The sequence below is a fragment of the Caretta caretta genome, chromosome 10 (assembly GCF_965140235.1).
Source record: "Caretta caretta isolate rCarCar2 chromosome 10, rCarCar1.hap1, whole genome shotgun sequence".
Lineage (NCBI taxonomy): Eukaryota > Metazoa > Chordata > Testudines > Cheloniidae > Caretta > Caretta caretta.
This window is the reverse complement of record NC_134215.1, coordinates 5,445,098-5,466,287: the sequence shown is the minus strand read 5'-3', so window position 1 is coordinate 5,466,287 and position 21,190 is coordinate 5,445,098. Positions and strand designations below refer to the sequence as shown.

General features: G+C 43.6%; 1 protein-coding gene across 3 annotated transcripts in view; it reads left to right on the top strand.

Annotated features, from left to right (window-relative positions):
* The window catches only part of LMF1 (lipase maturation factor 1), a 336,726-nt gene that overhangs the window by 103,423 nt on the left and 212,113 nt on the right, over nt 1-21,190 (top strand). Inside the window, exon 1 of one of the 3 annotated variants that reach the window (XM_075117566.1) lies at nt 11,796-12,098. The exons of the other annotated variants lie outside the window; for them this stretch is intronic. Coding sequence (XP_074973667.1) covers nt 11,811-12,098 — 288 coding nt within the window. The 5' untranslated portion in view covers nt 11,796-11,810. Of the gene's footprint in view, nt 1-11,795; nt 12,099-21,190 lie in introns of those variants that run through there. 3 annotated transcript variants of the gene reach the window in all.

Below are 21,190 nucleotides of genomic sequence, written 5' to 3'. Positions count from 1 at the left end.
TGCAGAAGGTCTTCTCTAGTGGTTGGGTTAAGGTGGTTTTTGGGGGCTCTACCGTACCTCGTTCAATATATCCCATGCCGCTGTGTCGTTACGGGGTATGGGAGGCAAGAACAGTGGGAAACCCGTGAAAAGTAAATGCCAAGGAGTGTTTTAGCAGAGTCTTTACTTTCTCTCTGTGACTTCCTGGAAAGGGTTCATCCGCTAGAATTGCAATCAGCATTTGGCTACAATAAAGCCCTGCAAAGTATATGTTTGGGTGTGTGTATATCAACTGCCTGCATCATCCTGCTGCAAAAGGTAAAGAGACTGTAAATCAGGGGTTTCTGAAGACTTATTAAACCTGTTAGAGGTAAGCCCCCAGAAAGCTCGATAGCAGAGATGCACAAGTTGGCACAAAGGTTCCAATAAAAATTCCTCCATAAAGGCCTCTGAGAGCTTGTCATTGTTAGGCTACACACAACTTGAACAGTTCATAGCTCCTTTCCTGCTTTGAACCACTCTTATTGTATTTCACAGGGGAGATGCTACTGCTTGCACCTGGAATAGGCCCGAAGAAATAATGCTTTATCTCTAGACTTGGAAGGATTCGATTATTTATCGGTAAATGTTGATACACACATGAACCAATGATAAAATGTTTTCATGGATTAATAATAAAAATTTATAGATAGGCAAAGTAAGGAAAATGTTGCTTGAGAATTTATTAGATTAAAAATCCAGTGATTTAGGCCTCTGAATGAGGCTTGTTACAAAGGGGCTAGTGAATGAATAGTAAAAACAGGTGTGGTTTATTGATTTAAAGATATTCACTTGGTATATTTTGACATGATGTTGACAATTTGTGTTTTAATTAGAACTGGCAAGCAATTAAAAAAATTAATCATGATTAATCGCGCAATTAAAAAAATTAATTGCGCTGTTAAACAATAATAGAATGCTATTTATGTAAATATTTTGGATGTTTTCCACATTTTCAAATATATTGATTTAAATTCCAACCCAGAATACAAAGTGATAGTTGTTCACTTTATATTTATTTTTTATTATAAATATTTTGCACTGTAAAAATAAAAGTAGTATTTTTCAATTCACTTAATACAAGTAAAACAATGTAAAACTTTAGAGCCTACAAGTCCACTCAGTCCTACTTCTTGTTCAGCCAATCGCTCAGATGAACAAGCTTGTTTACATTTGCAGGAGATAAAGCTGCCCGCTTCTTGTTTACAATGTCACCTGAAAGTGAGACCAGGCATTCACATGGCACTGTTGCTGCCGGTGTTGCAAGATGTGGTAAAGATTCATCTGTCCCCTCCTGCTTCAACCACTATTCCAGAGGACAGGCGTCCATGCTGATGACGGGTTCTGCTCGATAACAATCCAAAGCAGTGCAGACCAACGCGTGTTCATTTTCATCATTTCAGTCAGATGCCACCGGCAGAAGGTTGATTTTCTTTTTTGGCGGTTTGGGTTTTGTAGTTTCCGTATCAGAGTGTTGCTCTTTTAAGGCTTCTGAAAGCATGCTTTGCACCCCATCCCAATCAGATTTTGGAAGGCACTTCAGATTCTTAAATCTTGGGTTGAGTGCTGTAGCTATCTTTAGAAATCTGACATTGGTACCTTCTTTGCGTTTTGTCAAATCTGCAGTGAAAGTGTTCTTAAAATGAACATGTACTGGGTCATCATCCGAGACTGCTAGAACATTAAATATATGGCAAAATGCAGGTAAAACACAGAGTAGGAGGCTTTTTTGACCCTTCAGAGGCCAAGCACAAGATCTTGGAATAGTTCTTAGAACTTCTGAGAACAATGACCTTTGAACAAAAGGATGGGGGCATTATTATTTGCCTAGTGCCAACAGTTTGCTTGGCACTCTGCAGTGCATGAATATAAATACTGTGCCAAGCCCCAATACATTGCAGTCCAAAGGAAAGACACTCTTTCCTATGATATCTTGAGGATCTGGCCTCTCTTTTCTGTACAGAATCGCAAATCTCTTTCCTGGGTTCTTATTGTAACTCCTTTTCTCAGGCCTTAAAGCTTCCAACTTCTCAAATTCCTGTTACCTGGCCTTTAAAAAGCTTGACAGAGTCCATGGCATGGGAATTACAGGCAAATTGTATCTTATCAGCAAGTTTGTTTCCCATGTTTCATTTAAAATGCAAGTCTAGTTCTGTGAATGCTCTACTCCTTTCTTGTTAATTGTATAATGTATTTTGCCTTATGTGACACATTTGATATAATGCGCCATGAAAAAGTTACATGCACTCTGATACCGCTGAGTTATCTCAGTTCTGTTTCTCACTGTTATCTAGAGAGTAATAACTCTCCAGTTAGTTTTAAAGAGAGCCCTGAGCAAAATAGATGTTGCCCCTGGAGTGACTTCTTACGTCTTGCTTGTTGATATATAAGTAGCAGGCATCTTAGAGCAAAAGATGGAAAGGTCATTAAAAGAAGGATCTAATCCAAGCAAGTGGAAATCAGTGATTGATGATACCTTTAATGTCTCAGTGCCCAAACATATGTACGTTTCCTTCTGGGCTGGGATAATGAGGCTGACAGGCCCTGGAAAGCAAGTTTAACGCGTGAAACCAAAGTTTCCTCCCAGACCATATGTGCACCTGTTCCAGCGCAATCTTTGATTTCTGCTCTGATCCAGGCACAAACGTGGACTGAATGAAGGCTTCCCTTGGGTGGGATTGGAGGATATTATAAGTAACAAAAAATTCACGTAAGAATTTCCTCTTTGGTTATTCACCTATTTTGTTCATCATTCATTGATAATAGCTGACCAAGATAAAACATCCTTGTAAAAATCTCATCTTCCAAGCAAGTGGAGTTCCCTTGCACAGTCTCTGGATTTCTCATCTTGTGATTGACTTTGTTGGTAACTCACACAAAGTGCAATATTAAAAAATGACTGTACAGTGATCAAGTCTATTCTGCGTAAGAAGTTTGCTGGATTTCAGCCAAGATCATTTCCTCGTCTGTGGCTCTGTGCTGTGGGTTTGTGACTGTGGCTTCATGTTATGAAGAGTAATGAGGGAAACCCATGAAGAGTTGGATGGTCAGGATCAGACCCTGAATATTCCTGATATGTACAGGAGGATTAATAAGAGCTAGGGTGTGTGCATGAGTGACCGCACCTTCCTACGCAGAATGGGGAGATAATGCTGAAGGTGGCTAATTTCCCTTGGGCCACACCTGCAGTGAGTCCTCCAGGAAGTGGGGGCCTGTGCCATCTGTGTGAGGGGGGAGAACTGAGGGGCCTGCAACCCCCAATGTATCCGTATGAGGACTCATCTAAGACTGAATCTGTTCCCTGTTCCACTGACCTCCTCTAGGCTGTGGAACCTGCTTTTTAAAGAGGCAATGGACAGCTCGCCCACTGGAGCTGTGCTGACAGGGAGCACTTCAGGGGGCCAAAGCGGGAATTGTGGGGGACATTAGGGTGCTGCACAGATATCCCTGGTCTCCAGCAGATCCTTGCTGAGATCTGCATTATCTGGGGTCCAAACCCCTGCCTGTTCCTTTTTCTTCCCCAGTGGAAACTCACAGAGTTTTTCTCCCCATCCTGCAGTGTTTTCTGTGGAAGTTTTGGCTTGGGGAGGAGAGCAGAAGGGCTCCTCAGCTGCCAGAGCCTTCACCTGTGGAGCTCCCCACCCCAGAGATAAATCCACTTCCCCCTCCCCATTCAATTCCCAGACTAGGGGACTTTGCAAAGGATCGCTGGTCGAATACCAGTGACACACAGATGATACCCAGCTCCACATCAGATGCCACCGTCTCTGAAAGCCTGGCTCAGTTCAGCAATCTGATGCAGCACGTCTGGTTGAATCAGATGCAATACATCTGAGAACAGAGAAGCACGTGCCACTTTCATAGCATCACTCTCCGTCAAGGAGACAGCCTGGGTTGTTAGGATAGTCTGCAGCTTTGGTGTCTGCCTGGGCACCTCCTTGCTTCCTGATAACCCAGAGAGCTGCACTAAAAAACACTGGTGGCTGGCCAGGAGACTCTGTTTAACCTTGCTTTGGCCTAGGTGACTCTCACATCCATGCTCTCCAGGCTTGATCGCTGTTATGCACCGTACATAGTTGGATGCTTATGTAGAAGAGCTCTGTGACTCTGAAAATCAGGCCACTTCCATTTAGGCACCTAAATATGGGTTTAGGAGACTAACTGTCGACAACCAAGCTGGAAATTTTAGCCTCAAACGCTCCAGTGACGAGCTCAGTACAAACGTTTCGATATAACATCTCTCTGAGGTTGAAACCAGATGGTCCGCTTTAGTAGGGAGTCTTCTTCTGACTTGCAGTATGGTTTACTTCTTTCGGAGTTTTGTTGGTTTGCTCTTGCTAGCCCTAGCACCATTCCCCTCCTCCCCCAAAGGACAATCTGCCTTCATAATTTCAGGAACATTTGCTTGTTGAAGATCCTCTTGATGCTTTTTGTTAGTAGTATGTTTTCCACTCAGTAGTTTTTCTTTTTCTGAAATAAGGACTGTGGGACTGATTCCTATATTGTTCAAGAAGCGAGGGTGTGAATTGTGTTTCCAAAGTTTTTTCCTCCAGTGTATTCTGTTTGCCTATTTTTTCCATACTCTGTTTCAGAACAGGGCTCCAGTAACCACACATAATTCATCCACTGCACTTCAAGTGCTCGCACACATGTAAACACTTAAAAACTTTGCGCCAAAACAAAGATCGATGCCCTTAAATCCATGGCAACCTTTCTGTATCAGTCTCTTCAAAGAGCAGATAGGCAACTTGTTCTGTGGTCACTGGGTACCACAGAATTCTGAACTGAAAGAATGGAGGGGTAGGGCGAAAGTTTTGTTATTTGCTCACCCTGAATTTGCATGTTCATTGTTGTTGATCTTGCCAGAACGTATTAACCACACGCTCGAGCGCTTCCCGTAACCACTCACCCCCTCTAATGACTTCCTGAAGGAGAGCGGCCAAGGCTGCAGCATGATTGACTAATGGTAAAGAAAAACAAAGGAGACAATTTTCTGCTTTAAACCGAAACTCAGCGATGTGTGTTGTAAAGCCCAGTGAGGTTAGTTTGCGCTACATCATATTTTGATTTCTTAAAACTGAAGTGTCCTATTCGAAAATTATATTTTTTTAAAAACTCCTGAAAGCTCAATACGTTGAAAGCTTCAAAACCTCACAAAAAGTAGCGTATGGAAGAGGGCACCACTCAAGTGCTGTCCCACTTCAGTGGTTGATAGGCCACAAATGCGAAGCCCCTATAAACGTCAAAATGAGCCTATACCTCACTATAATACACCATGGTTTAGCTGAGCACACATTTATTGGTTGTATTACAGTTGCACCTAGAGGACCCAACTGAAAGCAGAGACTGGTTGTGATAGGTGCTGTACAAACACACAATAAGAGACCGTCCCTGCCTTGAAGAGCTTACAAGAGAGATGACACACTAATGATAGGAGGGGAAAACATTGACACAAAGAAGAGTGTGTGTGACTAGCTCAAAGTCACAGAGCAGGTGAGCATCTGAGCTGGAAGCAGAACGCGGGTCTCCAAAGTCTCAGTCCGATGGGTCTGCAGGGGTCCAGTGAAACATGCTGCTTCTCCAAGTAAAGAAAGGTTGTTATTTTACGGTTTGTTTTGGGGGTTTTTTTAAACAGCGAATGTAGATTTTAGAGCGTTGTGTGGTTTAAAAGTGAATTCAGAACTTGGGGATAGTTGCATCTTGTTATTCAGCTTCCACAATTTGATTCTCAGTTTGTACAACAGAAGCTTTTTGGAGAACTAGAAGCTTGGATATTTAAAAGTGACGTATTATTTCGTTCTCTATTGAATTGTCAATAGATATTTAACGCAGCTGTTAGAGGGTCTTCTTCCATTCCATCTTCCACATCTTTGGCGATTTGGTTAAAAAGAGGATAAGTCTAAGTCTTGAAGGACTAGACCAGTGGTTTTCAGCCTTTTCCATGCTGCAACCTCCATTTCCACCCTGGTACTCTGATCCCATCTTGGTGGTCCCCCATTTAGCAATAAGAGAGGGATAGGGTGGTCGCAAGCCTGTTTGTAACCTCCAGGTTGAGAACCCCTGGAGCAGTCTGATCTATTTAATCTTTCTAACTATATGGCTCATACACACATAAACCTAGAAGGTAGGAGAAAGACTTCTGAGTGCTTTGTGTTAGTGAGCTTGCTGGGCTCAGAAATATAGTGCAGGAACATTTTGCCTTGCAAAACAGGCCGTTCCCTCTCCTTTTGTGCCTTCCTGTGAATAACAGCACATTTAGTACTTGCAGGGGCTTTGTTAACTTTAGACCCAATTCTCCTTTCTCTTACATTGATCTCAAACAGGTGTTTAACTCCAGAGATTTTGGTGGCATTTCTCCAGATTTACACCAGTATAAGTGAAAGGGGGATCAGGCCCGTTCCCTAAGAAGTCCTCCCAACAGCAGTGTTATGCCATCTAAAACGTCGGCAGCACCGGCCCTTTGTCTTGGGTAACAGTGCAAAGCAAGCAAGCAGTCACCTCTGGGACGGGGGGTGAAGGTGTCCCTTTACTTCTGGAGGATGAATCTACATTGAGGCTGGGCTCTGTAGCAAGTAGTGTCCAGGCTTTCCTGGCCTGATCATTGCATCAGGGCCCGAGATGAGTGGGGAGCTGTAAGGGGCAGGAGGTCTTGCCATATACTGTGCTGTCCACCTTCTCGTACTCTTGAATTGCTGTCTGGCTCCAGAGGGTGGATCTTTGTGGTGCAGTCATCCTACAACTTTATTTTAAATCCTTGCCTCTGGTGGCTGCTAATAAAGTTACGCATGAACTCTTTGCGAAGGTCCTAAGAAGGGCGTTTTTGGAGCAAACCTTACTTTGTATGGCATGCCTTGGTTGGGAGGGGAGGCGCAGTGTTGGGTTGGTTCCCCCTACCCCCAAAGATAGAACATGCAAGAAACTTAAAGTAAAATTAAAAAAACAACTTTAAAAAAACCCGCCTCCTACGTGATTCCAAAAGGCATTAGCACTTTCTCACTTCACTTATTGGAGTTTGATTGGCAGCAAGCGCTAGCATGATCTCAAATATTGCTGGCTTTTTAAAAGCATAATTACTTGATTCACTCTACATGTTTTATGTTCCTAATATCCCATTAGCGCGGGGCGTAAAGATGGATGCTTCTTAGGAACATGCAGTGGCAACAGAATTTCAGTCCCTTTGTGTGAGCGAGGAGGTTATTAGGAAACAAGTAATAAAAACAGACATTTATGCAATTGATTTGCTTAAGAAGTGTGCCGTGACTTGAAATTTGCATCGTTTTAACTAAAGCTCTCTCTTGCTTTGGCTGCTAAAGCTGAGGAAGATGCAAAATGTTACACTTGTTTTCACTAGAACTAAAACGGCTGGTCTGTAGAGATGTTTGCCTCTCTTTTGTTCAGCCCTTCAGAAGTTAACCAAAGACGCTAGTGACGTGCCAGAGGGAGAAGGCTTTACTTTCTGCACTGCAGTCTGTTGCTGTGTCGCAGCCGGGTGGTACGCACGGTGATACTCTGCAACAGCAGGCGTGATTTTTAAGGCTTGATAAACATACTGGGCCCTGTGCTCTGAGGGATGCAGCCCATCGCAAATCATTATTGTTCCTACCTTGTGTACACGTCTCCCGCAGCGCAGTCCACTGACATGGGTTTCTAGCTCTTCCACTCCTCGGAGAGCTCTTCGGATCTGTATCCGTGATCAGTTAGGAGCACAGTTAGCTTTATCCCATCCCTGATTGCCCTAGCTACTCTAAATATGACATAACTTTAAGCCTTTTTCTGCTTGGAGTTCATGCTCTCATCGTGCTGCTGGTCGGAGAGCTGTTTCTAACTTAAACAAGTCCATGATAATCCGATGAAGTGAGCTGTAGCTCACGAAAGCTTATGCTCAAATAAATTGGTTAGTCTCTAAGGTGCCATAAGTCCTCCTGTTCTTTTTATGATAATACTGAGCTCTCAATAAGGCCAAATACTCAGCTGTATCCCTTCAATCTGCAGTTTTTGTTTTGTTTTGTTTTTTGAGACAGCAACAATATGCCTTGCAAGCTTCTTTTTATCAGAGCTGAGACAATAATGTATAGCTAACAATTCATTCAGCAAACTTTACCCCTTTCTCTACACATGGAGGATCTGAAAGCAGATAGCGATGTTCTCTAATTTATTTGTTTTGTGAAACCAGCTGATGTTTTTTGGGAGCGGAGTGGGGTATGGTGAATTGTTGTAATGCAGACAATTATCTCTCACCTCTTAATTTGTTGTTCAAGCCCTGTTGATCTGTTGTGATTGAATAGATAAGTCACATGGTATTATTTCTGCTCCTCCATTAAATGAAAGTATAAGAACTTTCAGCGTGCATATTCATAGATTCCAAGATTTTAGGAGCACGAGGAGTTGTCTAGTCCAATCTCCTGTATATCACATGCCTTTAATTGCACCCATTTTTCCCTATATGAAATCCAATGACTTAACACATGTAAATTTGCAGATATAAAATTTGGTTTTCACAAATACTTGTGCATACAACTTTGAAAATGTTTTCCTGACTTCGGTCACGATGCTAGAACTCGGTATCCATAAAAAGTGACTACAAAAGAGGCGCACGCATGGTTACGGCAAATGAATATAACAATTTAAAAGATGCTTGGGGAAAACCTTAAGCAGGGTTCACCCTGTTCAGCTCTTTACAATGGCTTTGGTTGATCAATCATAACAGCTTTGAAATGTAGGAGGCACCTTTGATTTTTCCGCTATGTGGTTTTCCTGCGTTGCATTACCCATAACACTTTCCCGTTTGGTTTCCAATGTGGTGCCACACCTGGGAGGTTGGTTTGGATCAAGCTAAATCTTGGCTCATGAAGGCTGATTCTTTTGACCATAGACAGAACTTTGATGATTTCCTCAGTGATTAATCAGGCGGGTCACTTCTACTCGTTATGCATTCAACACTGTTCTTCAAGCAAGAGGCAAAATGCCGCTTTACCATTGGCCAGTCAGGTGGAAGATCTAGAAATTTCTCGGGACCTCTTTGGACAGAGTAATGGTGTGGGTGCATCTTGTCTCCAACACGTCGTCTCCTTGATAAAACAGCTTCCAGGGTTGTTAGAACAATCTGAATGGGTAATGAGTTCAGAAATAGCCTGAAAAATTGTCTCTCCTACCAGACCTTGCTGCTTCATTTGTGATCAGTCCGAGGTGCAAGTACTGTACACGAGAGAGCTCTCTCTACAGCCCCCTAGACTCTGGACAACTCTTCCTCCTTGGTCCAGATTTGTTAACCTCCTCTACACACTAAAGCCCATCTTCTCTTTTTCAAGGCGTTGTTGGGATGTTAGTGATAGGTAGATGGAAGGGCTGGAGATGGCAGGAAGATTTAGGTGGGACCTCATGTTTCTATTTTGGTCAGTGATTGACTAGGTAAGTGATAGTAGGCAAGCAACGAGGATCAAGTTCTTGTGCGCAAAATGTATGAATCAGAAAACATGCAACTGGAACAATGAGTGAACTAAACGTCAGGCTTAAAAACATCAGGCTTCTAACGACACGTTTTAATTTTCGGCATCCCCTAGGGCTCGCCTTGGGCACCAGAGACAGTAATTAGTACCTTACAAAATGTCTCCACAGGACAGCTTCCGTTGTTACTTATTTCTGCACAAGCCTGCAATAAAAGTGCTGTTATGAGACTGTAAGCCTGTTCGGGGCAGGGATTGGACTGGGCCTAGCGTAGGATGAGTGCTACCAGAGGAGTATTAATCATTCAGGTGCCTAGAAAATCAAATGCATGTGATTCTTTAAGTGTTTATGCAGTACCCGCCACTGTAATGTCAGAGTGCCTTTTGCTGCACGAGTGTCCTGTGTCTGTCAGGGACCTTCATAGAATTGGGATGTTATTCTGTCCGTGGAGAATTAACTTAGTTCTAGTGTATCTCTCTCCCTCTTTCCCCAGGTTGTGGAGATATTCTAAGTATGTGTGTAATGTTTTTTATGACTTTATCCACATTGTGTGAGCTGGATCCCTGCTGCAGAAGAAATTAGTGGGGTGTAGTACCTAAGGAGTCATGCCTGGAAGCATAAGCTGGTACAGTTTTATTGCATCACTGTTAAGTTGTAACTGTACAACTGGCATTCTGAGGATTGGTGCTAAAAGCAGCATGGAAATTTCATTACTCATTTATAGCTTACGTTCATCCTGTAAAAACACAGGGCAGGCTCGAAGGCCTGACTGCACAAAAGGAGTTAGGTCCCTAGAAAATCCCTGCGATTGACAAAGCCTGAGCTAGATGCCTAAGCTCCTATCCAACCAACAGGGAGAGAGATTCACAAAAGCCAGCGTGTTATGCAGGGAGCCAATGGGAGATTCCAATGACAGGGTATGTGCTAAGCCCTGCCACCGTCTTGGTGATAGGTACCTGAGTCTGGGCTGCAGGAAGGCAACTATCTGTGCTTGGGATCCTCAGCTGCACATCCTGTCCTGGCCTTAGGTGCCTGTGCTGGTAGCAAGAAGCCACTCTCTTGCTGGTGCGTGCTCTCTTTCTCGCTGTCTCTGTGTCTCTCTTAGTCATGTGGGCCAGAGAGAGCGAACGCCTGAGCAGGAGGTTGGCTCTCTAGCCTGGTGGTTGGAGCATGCACCTGGGAGGTGGGAGACCCAGGATCCAGTCTCCATGCTGCAATGACTCCCTTTAATTATTTAGCCAGAGCAGCAGCTTCAGTAGGAGAGACTGTGGGAGCCCCACATCAGAATATCCCATAGCCCAGTGGTCAGAGCTCCCTATTCAAATCCCTTCTTCGCCTCCGGTGGAAAGGGAACTTGAACTGCAGTCTCCCACAGCCCAGGTGAGAACTGGGACAAAAGTTACGGGGGAAGTCGTCCCGTCCCGTCCCATCCCTCCCCCCCGGCTGTTTTGTGTGAACTCACCCGTAGGTGCCCTCTGAGCACACTTGCCGGATTGGATCCCGCACGGGACTTCGGCAGCTGAACACTCATCTTCCCTGGTTTGTAAATTGCTCTGGGACTGAAGCAGGAGATAGGCCTAGAGGGAGGCTGCCGTGCATATACCCAGAGGTGGAAACATAGGTGCTTAGGGAACTTTTACTGCAAAACGTAGGTGCTGAGTGAGGTTAGGCACCTACAAGATTCAGCAGCAGTCTAGTGCATGGCAGTGGGTCCGAAAGCGGGACCTAAGCCCCTAAAACAGGGACTTAAGTGCTCACCCCTTTTGTGCCTAAATGCCTTCAGATTGCCTGGAATATAGAGAAACCGCCCTCACACCTCTTAGGTCTGCCAGCTCAAAGTGGGTTTGTGTGATCCAAGATGAATGCAAGAATTGGCTGCTTGCATATGTCCATGTCACTGCTGGATAGTAGCAAACAGATGGTTCCTTTGGAATTGCACAGCAGTGATTGTCCTGCTAAATGTTCTGCTTTAATCTGTATTGATTTCTGTCATGTCCAGCTAAAGACGTTTCCCCCACCCCCCTGCTGACTTTTTTTTTTTTTTTGAGGGGTGGGGGAACATGTGTACAGCCTGGCATGACTGGTTCACCATGTGAAATGCAATAGGATTCTTTTAAATGCTGTACTTTAAACTCCCCTCCTGTCTGAACGCAGGGCTCTGTGGAGCAAGAAGGGTGTCAGTGTGAATATCTGTCAGAAACTGTGATCAAGGAGAAGGTTAAATGCCTATGGATTCCTGCCTCCTTTGTTTGTGCAAGCCTGCTGGGTTCCTGTTTAAGGGTGACAGGGCAAAGTTCCGCTCGCAACTCTCTTGGGCCGGCTCACTCGTTTTGAACTAGAATGGGCTAATGCACGGTGTTGTGGATTTTGGTCCAAATCTCTTGACTGCTACATTTCTGGGACCTGAGCCAGCAGCACTGTTTCTATGTGTTCTGAGACCTGGCCAATTCCAGAGGAGAAGACCATTTTTAGAGTGCGTCCCAAAGGGAAACGGAGAACCGACGCGCTGTCTGCTTTATGCCCCTGCTTCTGGACTGTGCAACCCTTCTGGTTGGTTATCAGCCTTGGCAGGCAGCAGATGTGTGAATGTTGCTTGCTGCTCCCGTCATCTTCCGCCAGTAGAAGTTGCTGTGGAGGTGGGTTATCTCAAAACGGTATCGTGGGCACATGAAAGGCTGCAGGAAACACAACCACGTTAACCTGCAAAGTATCAAGTGTGTGTGTTGTGGGGGAAACAGAGTCCAAATGTGACGACGAGGGTAAAAGTCAGGCCGAGCAGGCCCTCTGGTATCCTTTAACAATGATTTGGTGCTTATGCCTTCAAGATGTCCTGAGATTTATTTTATACATCTCTATTACTGTGGGGGTAATTACTTCATTGCTCTTGTGTTTGTTCCCCAGCATGATCTGATATGCCGCCATTCTTCATGTCTCCTCGGCCAAGAGGCTTTTGTAAATGTCACTTCTCCCTCTGCGTAATAAACAGAGAAAATAACAGTGGCACCGAATGGAGACCCACTTCACTGCTCTCACGCCAGCTTCCGCTGCATCCCTTTAAAGCACACCATAAGCTTTGGGGGGCTTGATTGGTTTTATAGCACCGACAGTATTTTAGATACTGTGTAGTACGTCATAAACCTGTGTGTGCTAATAAATCATAACAGCAGCTGTGCTGTTAATGGATGCGTTGCCATTCTTCAAAGGTTTATTTAACTTGGCCATTTTATTTCATATTGGGATCAGCTTGCAACACCGCATTAGCCAGGGTACATTTTAAAAGTGACTCTGTGACCGTGCTTACAGTACATGGAGAGGGCTAGGTGGATTTAATTACATAATGTTTGCAAAGCTTATTGAAGATGTAGAGTGCTATAAAAGTGCTAAGTATTGTCATTACTGGAAATACAATTTGTCACACTGGCAGAAGGGCTAAAGAGCCAGGAGATGTAAGTTATACATCAGGAAACTAGTAAATAGGGAATTAAGGCAGAACTGTGTCTTCTGAAGGATCAGAGACATATGCAATCAGTTACCAGGGAAGATGACTGGAACAGAAAGTACAAGTGAGTCTGAGGCACCTTGATTAGTTTCTGGAGGAAGGGATTGAGGAGTACAGTGAAAAAGCAGGAAAATCGGATTTAAAGCACATTACCACATTAAAGTAAAGAGCCCAAAGCAAGGAGATTCAGGTTTAAGGCTGGCAATCTATTACTCACTCACGCAGGTGTGCACGTTTCAAGATCTGTCCTGCGGTACCTGTGTATGAATCAGTTGATGCCTAGTGCCTTGTAGAATCTGGCTCTCAATCAATTACCTGAGTGTAAAAACCAAGTGGAGAACTCTAACCTTTGTATTACTGATGCCCCGGGCACTTCAGTGCCACTGAAAGTCTGGGGTATATTTGCAGTACCACCGGAAGCTGCATCTCTGAAAAATAGCGGGCAGGACACAGATCACAGGCATAGGCGATGGTTGGACCAGTACAACGATTACAGGTTTGTGGGAGCTTTTAGGATCATTCTGAAATTTTTTTTTCTATTGTGTATTTTTTTTTTTTTTTTGCAAGTGTGGCAAGGGAATTTGGGAAGGGTGGGTGGCGGAAGGGACGAACAGAGGGCATAAGAGATGTAGTTGGAACAAAGATGAAGAGGAGAGACACAAAAATTAGAGGCAGATAAGGGACGGCAAGGTGGGCAACCAATCAGATTGGTCTCCCAAGGAGTGTGGTGCCATATGCTTTAATATGAAACCTTTAAAACTAGGCTGTGCAAAGCATTGGGAAATGTAAAATATGGAACAGTCCCACATTGGCTGAGGAATTGAGTAGGTAACCTATCATTCACTTTCATTCTTTCACCTTATAAACGAAACATTGGAGTAAATGAAACAATCCACCTAGGGTGCCTGGATGTAATTTAATACAACCCAAGTGCCTCTCTTTAATCGTCAAGCTGTGGGCTGTGATCTGCAGCTCCTTGTTAAAACTGAAGGCGCCATCTCACCTGCATGTCAAGCAATGCTGTTAGGTGGCTCTGCGAACGTGCTCAGGGAAGCACGGCTAGTCGTCCCATCGTCTATGAAATGACCTACTATGCTAACCCCACTTCGTTTTATATCCAAGGACAAAAATTACTCCCCTAGCCACCCGGGGAGCTTTTTGCTATTGAGGCCTGAGAATCTCTTTCCCTGCTGCCCCCAATACACTCTGCCTGACTCTTCATTCCCCAGGCCCTGCATGTTTGAGCAGATGGATGGTGTTGTGGTAAAAGGGCTAGCTTGGGAAGCTGAGCGAGTCACTAAATTTCTCTGGTTCTCAGTTTCCTCCCTGTAAAATGGGGATGCTATTTCCTTTTTCATTTCCATTTATATTGCAAACTCCTTGAGGCAGGGATTGTATCCTACTGTGTGTGTATGGTCCCGAGCACAATGGGCCCCCGATCTTGGCTGGAGCCTCTCGGTACTGCTATTGTACAAATCAGAAAAATACATTTTCATAATGTCTTGTCCTGGCTTAGCAGGCTGGAGCCCATCATCACAATTCTTCACCCTCAGGGAGGATCACTATTAGGTGATATTGTGTGTGTCTCAGGGGCTGACAGCTCTGCATCTGCAGGGCTACTAGGACCTGCTGGCTCTGGGAGTGCAAGGCCAGGAATCGGATTCCTGTGAGCTTTGCATCAGCCATGCCTTGTCTCTAGTTGCCTTCTATTGTGCACTCTGCAGCCTGACAATTCGTTCTGACTTTGGCTTGATGCTCCCTTTGGCTGCGTCTTCACTAGCCTTTCCTCTGGAAGGATTTGGAACATGGGTGCCAGCTCTATTGGTGGAAGAAATGGTGTGAGCACTAATATAGACAGGGCTCCGGGCAGCCTTAGCTTTAAGCACTATGTTGTCCAGCTCAGAGCAGGTCAACATAAATGCATCAGTCGGTGGTATGAAAAAACCCCGCATCCCTGACCAACGTAGCGGTGCTGACCTATACTCCAGTCTAGATGCGGCTCTGTGGTCGGAAGAATGCCTCCGTCAGTGTCGTTTTGCATTGTTCAGGGAGGTTGTTTTCCTTTCCCTTCTGTCAGGGTAGGTTGCCTTTATGCTATGGATTTACGCAGGCATAGCAGTGTAGATGTATTGAGTGTCTGTGTGAGACCGTTATAAAAACTCTGGCAAGCTGGAAACCGTTCTGCACTAGCGCGTTCCCCATTTGATACCATTGGTTGAGCTATGCCGCTGTTCGCGCTGGTGGGAAACCTTTCCCCAGAGAAGCTTAAACAGATGAGATCTCTTTCTCCTTCTGTACAGATAATTCTTTGCCTTTTTCTCCTGCCTTCCCCACTCTTCCTTTGCACGCCTTGTGCAACCTTGAGCCTCATTCCCCTTCACATCCCTCCCGAAAGCTGCTGGCTTCCCCCCTGGCCTCCACCCCTTATCTTATTAATAAATGAAATTGAGATCAAAAGACCGAAAGAAATGCCTGTGCCCCCCAGAATAACCTGACCTGCGTGTGCGCGCACACATGAATGCACTCATTTACATGTGCTTCGCTTTGAAAACCTGGCTCTCTACCGATCAGCGTTTCATTTTAGGACCCTGATTGGCCTATTATGCAGAAAAGTGCACTCGAATCGGGGAGGCCCTTGCCAAGCATAATCCATATTATTCGAGCACACAGCCTTGATAGTAAACAAAGCTCCTTTTTTTTCTTTTTTTTTTCCTTTCTGAATTTTGCATGCAGTGCGTACATACAGGCTGAAAATCCAAGGCCGTTAACTCTGCTCCTCGGAGCTGTGTAAGCAAAACTCTTCAAAGAGAGGTCCGCTACAATGGATCATAGAACAGTGGAGTCCCTTAGAAATTTTTGGCAGATGAAGGCTTACAAAATAATGAAAGTCCTCTGGTATTTGAGGTGTAAAAGAAAGACATGTTTTGAGTTTTTTATTGTGATTGTCTCAGAAAACAGAGCCCATTTAATGCGGTGATCTGTAAAACAGAGATTGCAAAAGGACTTGGAATAATTAGCAATACATTCTTTCACTGAATTCTCACCATTTCTTCTAGTACTGCCCTCCCTCATAGAATGAGACATGTTCTTATTGAAAAGATTAATCTTTCCCAGATTTTGCCTCCTCCATTGTGTATTTTCGTCATTACCTTTTCTGGATAGATTAAACCTGCTTTAACTAAATTGTACTGAATTAGTTTAAAAACAGGATCATGCTAAATCCTTCAGATCTTTCCACAGAATCCAAGAAAATGTGTCATAATGTGGGTGGCACTTGAAAGGTTACTGGAAAGGGCGGGGTTGTGATTAGCTAATAAGGGAGATGAGCTATCTGGCAAAAATAATGAAGACTTTGAAGCGAACGGAATCTGGATGCCTGTCGTAAAATCATATTAGACATAATGAAATAAACGTTGGAATGTAACAGATCCTTGTAAATAAATAATAATTAAAAAAAAATCAGACGGATGTAGTTGTCAGTTCATTGACAAGCATGCCCTGATCCTGGGCATTATAGCTCTGAAATTGAGAGTAATTATTCTAATTTGTTTTATTACATTAGCGTGGGTAGAAGGGAAGAAAAGGGGCTTTCTTGTATGGCTTTATCATTATTCATAGAAGAACTCAGAAGGGACAGACATCTGACTCTGGCACTGGGGCTTCATGGGAATTTTTGGAAAATGATGTCTACAATGTTCTGACCTTTGACCTTCCAGCTGCAGCCCTCCTCCTCTCTATAGGGATCCCACACTTGACTCCTTAGCAACCTCCTTTGTGCCTCTGATCTCTCTCCATTTGTCTAGTAATAGCCCTTGGCAGGAAGACTTGTTGTTCCATCAGTAGCTTAAAAAGGCATGGAGCCATTAATGCCAAGTACTTTTCAAAATCCCTTTCACCCACTCCTTACAGCTAGCCTTCAAAGTCAATCAAATGCTGATGCAGTCATGGTAGTTTTTCAAAGGATCTTTCTGGTAGCAGGGAAAAAAGAACAACAAATAAAACAAAACAAAAAGCAACATGAGTGACTTATCTTTCACAAATGCGCTTTTCAGCCCATCTGAATTGTACATAGACAGTGGTGATGCCTTTTCTTTAGTATTTCATGGTGTCTTTGTTTTCAATCTGCATGCTTACATTGAAACTAAAGCAAAATAAAGAGCCAATTTCATAAAGTGGGGATTATCTACTTACGTATCTATCTGGGCATTTATTTGCTCATCATTGTGGTGTCTGACCAGCGTATCTTGCTACAACAGTGCACAGACATTGGTCACTTCTTCCCTTCCCAACCTCTCCCCCCCCCCACCTCCATTGTAATCACTGGTCTAGAACCTATCCTTGGAAAAGTCTAAGTCCTGAATGATTTGTACATTGGCTGTAGACCTGGAAGTGTGTGAGAGGCGAGACTTCAGAATCATTTGTCTGATTACTCTCTTGCTCACATACAGTTCTGACACCCTACAATTTTGACACAGCTTTACAGCTACTCTTTGGAGAATAGTTAGGTGAAAATGTCTGGAAAGCTAGCATTCAAATGGCATAATGAAACGTAAGTCTCTAGCTCTAGTAGCCTCTCAGAGAGGTGCTAAAACTATGGTCTACAACCTGCTAAGGTTATAGGTGAATGGTTGGAAAATGGAGAATTCCAACTTCCTTGGCACTGTTCTGAGACTGAAATAAGGTCCACGATTTGCCATGAGCCAGTGTCATTTTAATTTCTTGATGGTTCAGTTCCTGTTACAAAGAGAAGTTATTTAATTGGTGGGACCAGCAGGTGACCATTATTTTAAACAAGTCCCTATGGCTACAAAATTGTATTCAAAGTCTGTTTTCCTGACGGATATCTACAAGACAGCAAAATACTAGTTATGTATTATCAGCTGTTAATGTAGCAGTGGGTTTGTAAAATAGCAAAGCTGTATCTGCTGCTTATAAAGCAAGGCACTGCTAGATCTAGAGTAAAAAGCTTGACAAAGTTGAATATCTGTTCAATGTTTTCCAGATTTCTTGTTTTATGAACCTCAGTCAAAGCATTGTTTCAAAACAACCCTCTGCACCAGTTTGTAACAGTGCTCATTGTGCTGTACCTTCGAACCAGAAAACGAACTGGCTGGAATCAGAAGTGAAACTGATTTAGTCTGCCTTCGGTATCTAAATTGGAATGAACAGCAAAAGATAGACAGCATAAATGGTAAAAGTAAATGTAGGTGTTTAAAATATTTTGTTTTAAACTGCTAGTATTTTAATCTCTCAGGATGGCTACAGTAATTCATGTAGGGCTTGATCCTGCCAGCTGCTGAGCATTCTGTCCTCCATCCAGAAAATGAAGTCATTGGGACTTCTGGTGTTTTTACGAGCTTTCCTGGATCAGTCTCAGAGTGCTCAGCACCTTTCAGAATTGAGCCCATCAATGTTACAAAAACAAGGGCTTCCAGGAGCCATAATGCAGCCTTGAAACCAGTAAAATTATGTAAACTAATAATAAAAACTATTCAATGGAATTTAGAACAAGAGATTCACAGACTTCCGGCAGAGTGGTATACAGCACTGAGTTATATCATAACATTGTTATTTCTTTCTAAAGCAGCCTTTGCCTGATGAGTGTTGTATAAAATAAGCATCGAACGGCTATGCACAGTATTGAATCAGCAATAAAATCCAGAAATGTTTCCTGGTTTACCCTAAAAATGTAAATGAATCCCTAGAACAGAGAACCAATGGAAGGGCTTGGGAACCTGGTGTGAAATTGCACCTGGCAGTATAGCCTATAAATTATCCAACCCAGAGCATAAGGACTGTATATGAACATAAACATGAACTGACCTGCACAAATACTGCTATAGCCAAAGGGTGAAGAATTTTGTGCTGTACACCATGCTTCATTAGTTATTAGCCAGACATAAATAATAGAACTTTTAAAAGTAATTAAAGGACATTTGCACAGCTGCTCGGGTGTGTAGTAAATCTTATTATTTGTATTATCAGCATTGTGAGTTAACCCCAACCTTTCAATAATTGTCAGGCCTCTAAAGGTCATGAAATTGGTTTAAAAATAATGAAATGTTAAAGAAAAAATAATTTTTGGTTCTTTTAATTAGTCCTCTAGTTTTTGAGCCTTTAGAATTCAAATTTTCAAGTTTTTCTGTGCAACTTTAGAGGCTCGTAACTTTTTACTGTAAATGGTAGCTGAGATTTTCACTTGTTCACATGACTCCAGGAGCTGGGGCTAAAAGAACACCAAATATCATAAAGCAGGATAAAATTGCAAGAGTTGGCAACACTGTGTTACGGTAGTGCTTTGGGGCCCCCGCTGAGATTGAGGATCTTATGTGCTAGGCACTCTGCAAAGATGTAGAGAACAAACCGTTCCTCTCTCAAAGGGCTTATGTTCTAAATGAACAAGATAGATCAAGGGTAGCGGGGAAATAAAGGCACAGAAAGATGTGACTTTTCTGTGTCAGTGGCTCAGCCAGGAATAGAATCCAGTCCCCTATCCATTTGACCACACTGCCTCACTCCAGTATCTTCTGTGCTTTCCCATGCTTGTCTCTTTCATGCTTGATGTGTGTTGTCGCTTTCTGCATTTCACAGTGTGATTCACACTCTGCACATAAAATGGCAAACTGCTGCCTTAAAACGTCTATAATCTCTTTCCCAGATACATCCGTATTCTGTTGTTTTAGACTGAGACCATACAGGGCTGCTGCACTCATGGTATTGTAGCATCCCTGAATTGGCAAGCAGACTACATGGGTGCATTTACTGCCCGGACATATGGACTGAGTAAAGCGAGATTAACTAGAGCTGTTCCGTTTTTCGTGGATGTTTGTGGAGGGCAATTAAATCGTTTTGCCATATTCACTCTGCAGCCATAATTTTCTTCACTCTCTGAGTCCCCTTGGGAGAACGTAGGCCATGATTTGGAAAATGTGGAACAAGGTTCCCCAGTGACAGTCGTAATAGGTACACCCATGAAGTGAAGTTGTAGCTTAACTCACCAGTGGTTTGGATGTCCATCCCTCTGGAACCATCTAGTCTTTGGATGCCTCTTCTTTTCGTGCATTAGACTGAGAGTGGAGGTTCCTTGATACAGACTTCCTTGTGGTCCCTAAGTCTGGATGTCTGCTCACAGAGGGTATGTTCCAAAGTCCAGTGAAGTCAATGGAAAGATTCCCATTGACATCAGTGGGTTTTGGACCAGACCTAAGGTGTTCTCACTGAAGGACATTGAAGTTTCCTAGCACCTCTTAAGTCAGGTTTCAGAGTAACAGCCGTGTTAGTCTGTATTCGCAAAAAGAAAAGGAGTATTTGTGACACCTTAGAGACTAACCAATTTATTTGAGCATAAGCTTTCGTGAGCTACAGCTCACTTCATCAGATGCATACTGTGGAAAATACAGAAGATGTTCTTATACATACAAACCATGAAAAAATGGGTGTTTACCACTACAAAAGGTTTTCCACCATGATTTCAACAATTTCCATCCCACCATCAACCTCAGCCTGGTCCAGTCCACACAAGAGATCCACTTCCTGGACGCTACAGTGCTAATAAACGATGGTCACATAAACACCACCCTATACCGGAAACCTATTGACCGCTACTCCTACCTACATGCCTCCAGCTTTCACCCTGACCACATCACACGATCCATCGTCTACAGCCAAGCTCTGCGATACAACCGCATTTGCTCCAACCCCTCAGACAGAGACAAACACCTACAAGATCTCTATCAAGCATTCTTACAACTACAGTACCCACCTGCGGAAGCGAAGAAACAGATTGAGAGAGCCAGAAGAGTTCCCAGAAGTCACCTACTACAGGACAGGCCTAACAAAGAAAATAACAGAACGCCACTAGCCGTCACCTTCAGCCCCCAACGAAAACCCCTCCAACACATTATTAAGGATCTACAACCTATCCTGAAGGATGACCCAACACTCTCACAAATCTTGGGAGACAGGCCAGTCCTTGCCTACAGACAGCCCCCCAACCTGAAGCAAATACTCACCAGCAACCACATACCACACAACAGAACCACTAACCCAGGAACCTATCCTTGCAACAAAGCCCGTTGCCAACTGTGCCCACATATCTATTCAGGGGACACCATCACAGGGCCTAATCACATCAGCCACACTATCAGAGGCTCGTTCACCTGCACATCAAGTTGCAGTGGGGGAGGTTTAGATTGGATATTAGGAAAAACTTTTTCACTAAGAGGGTGG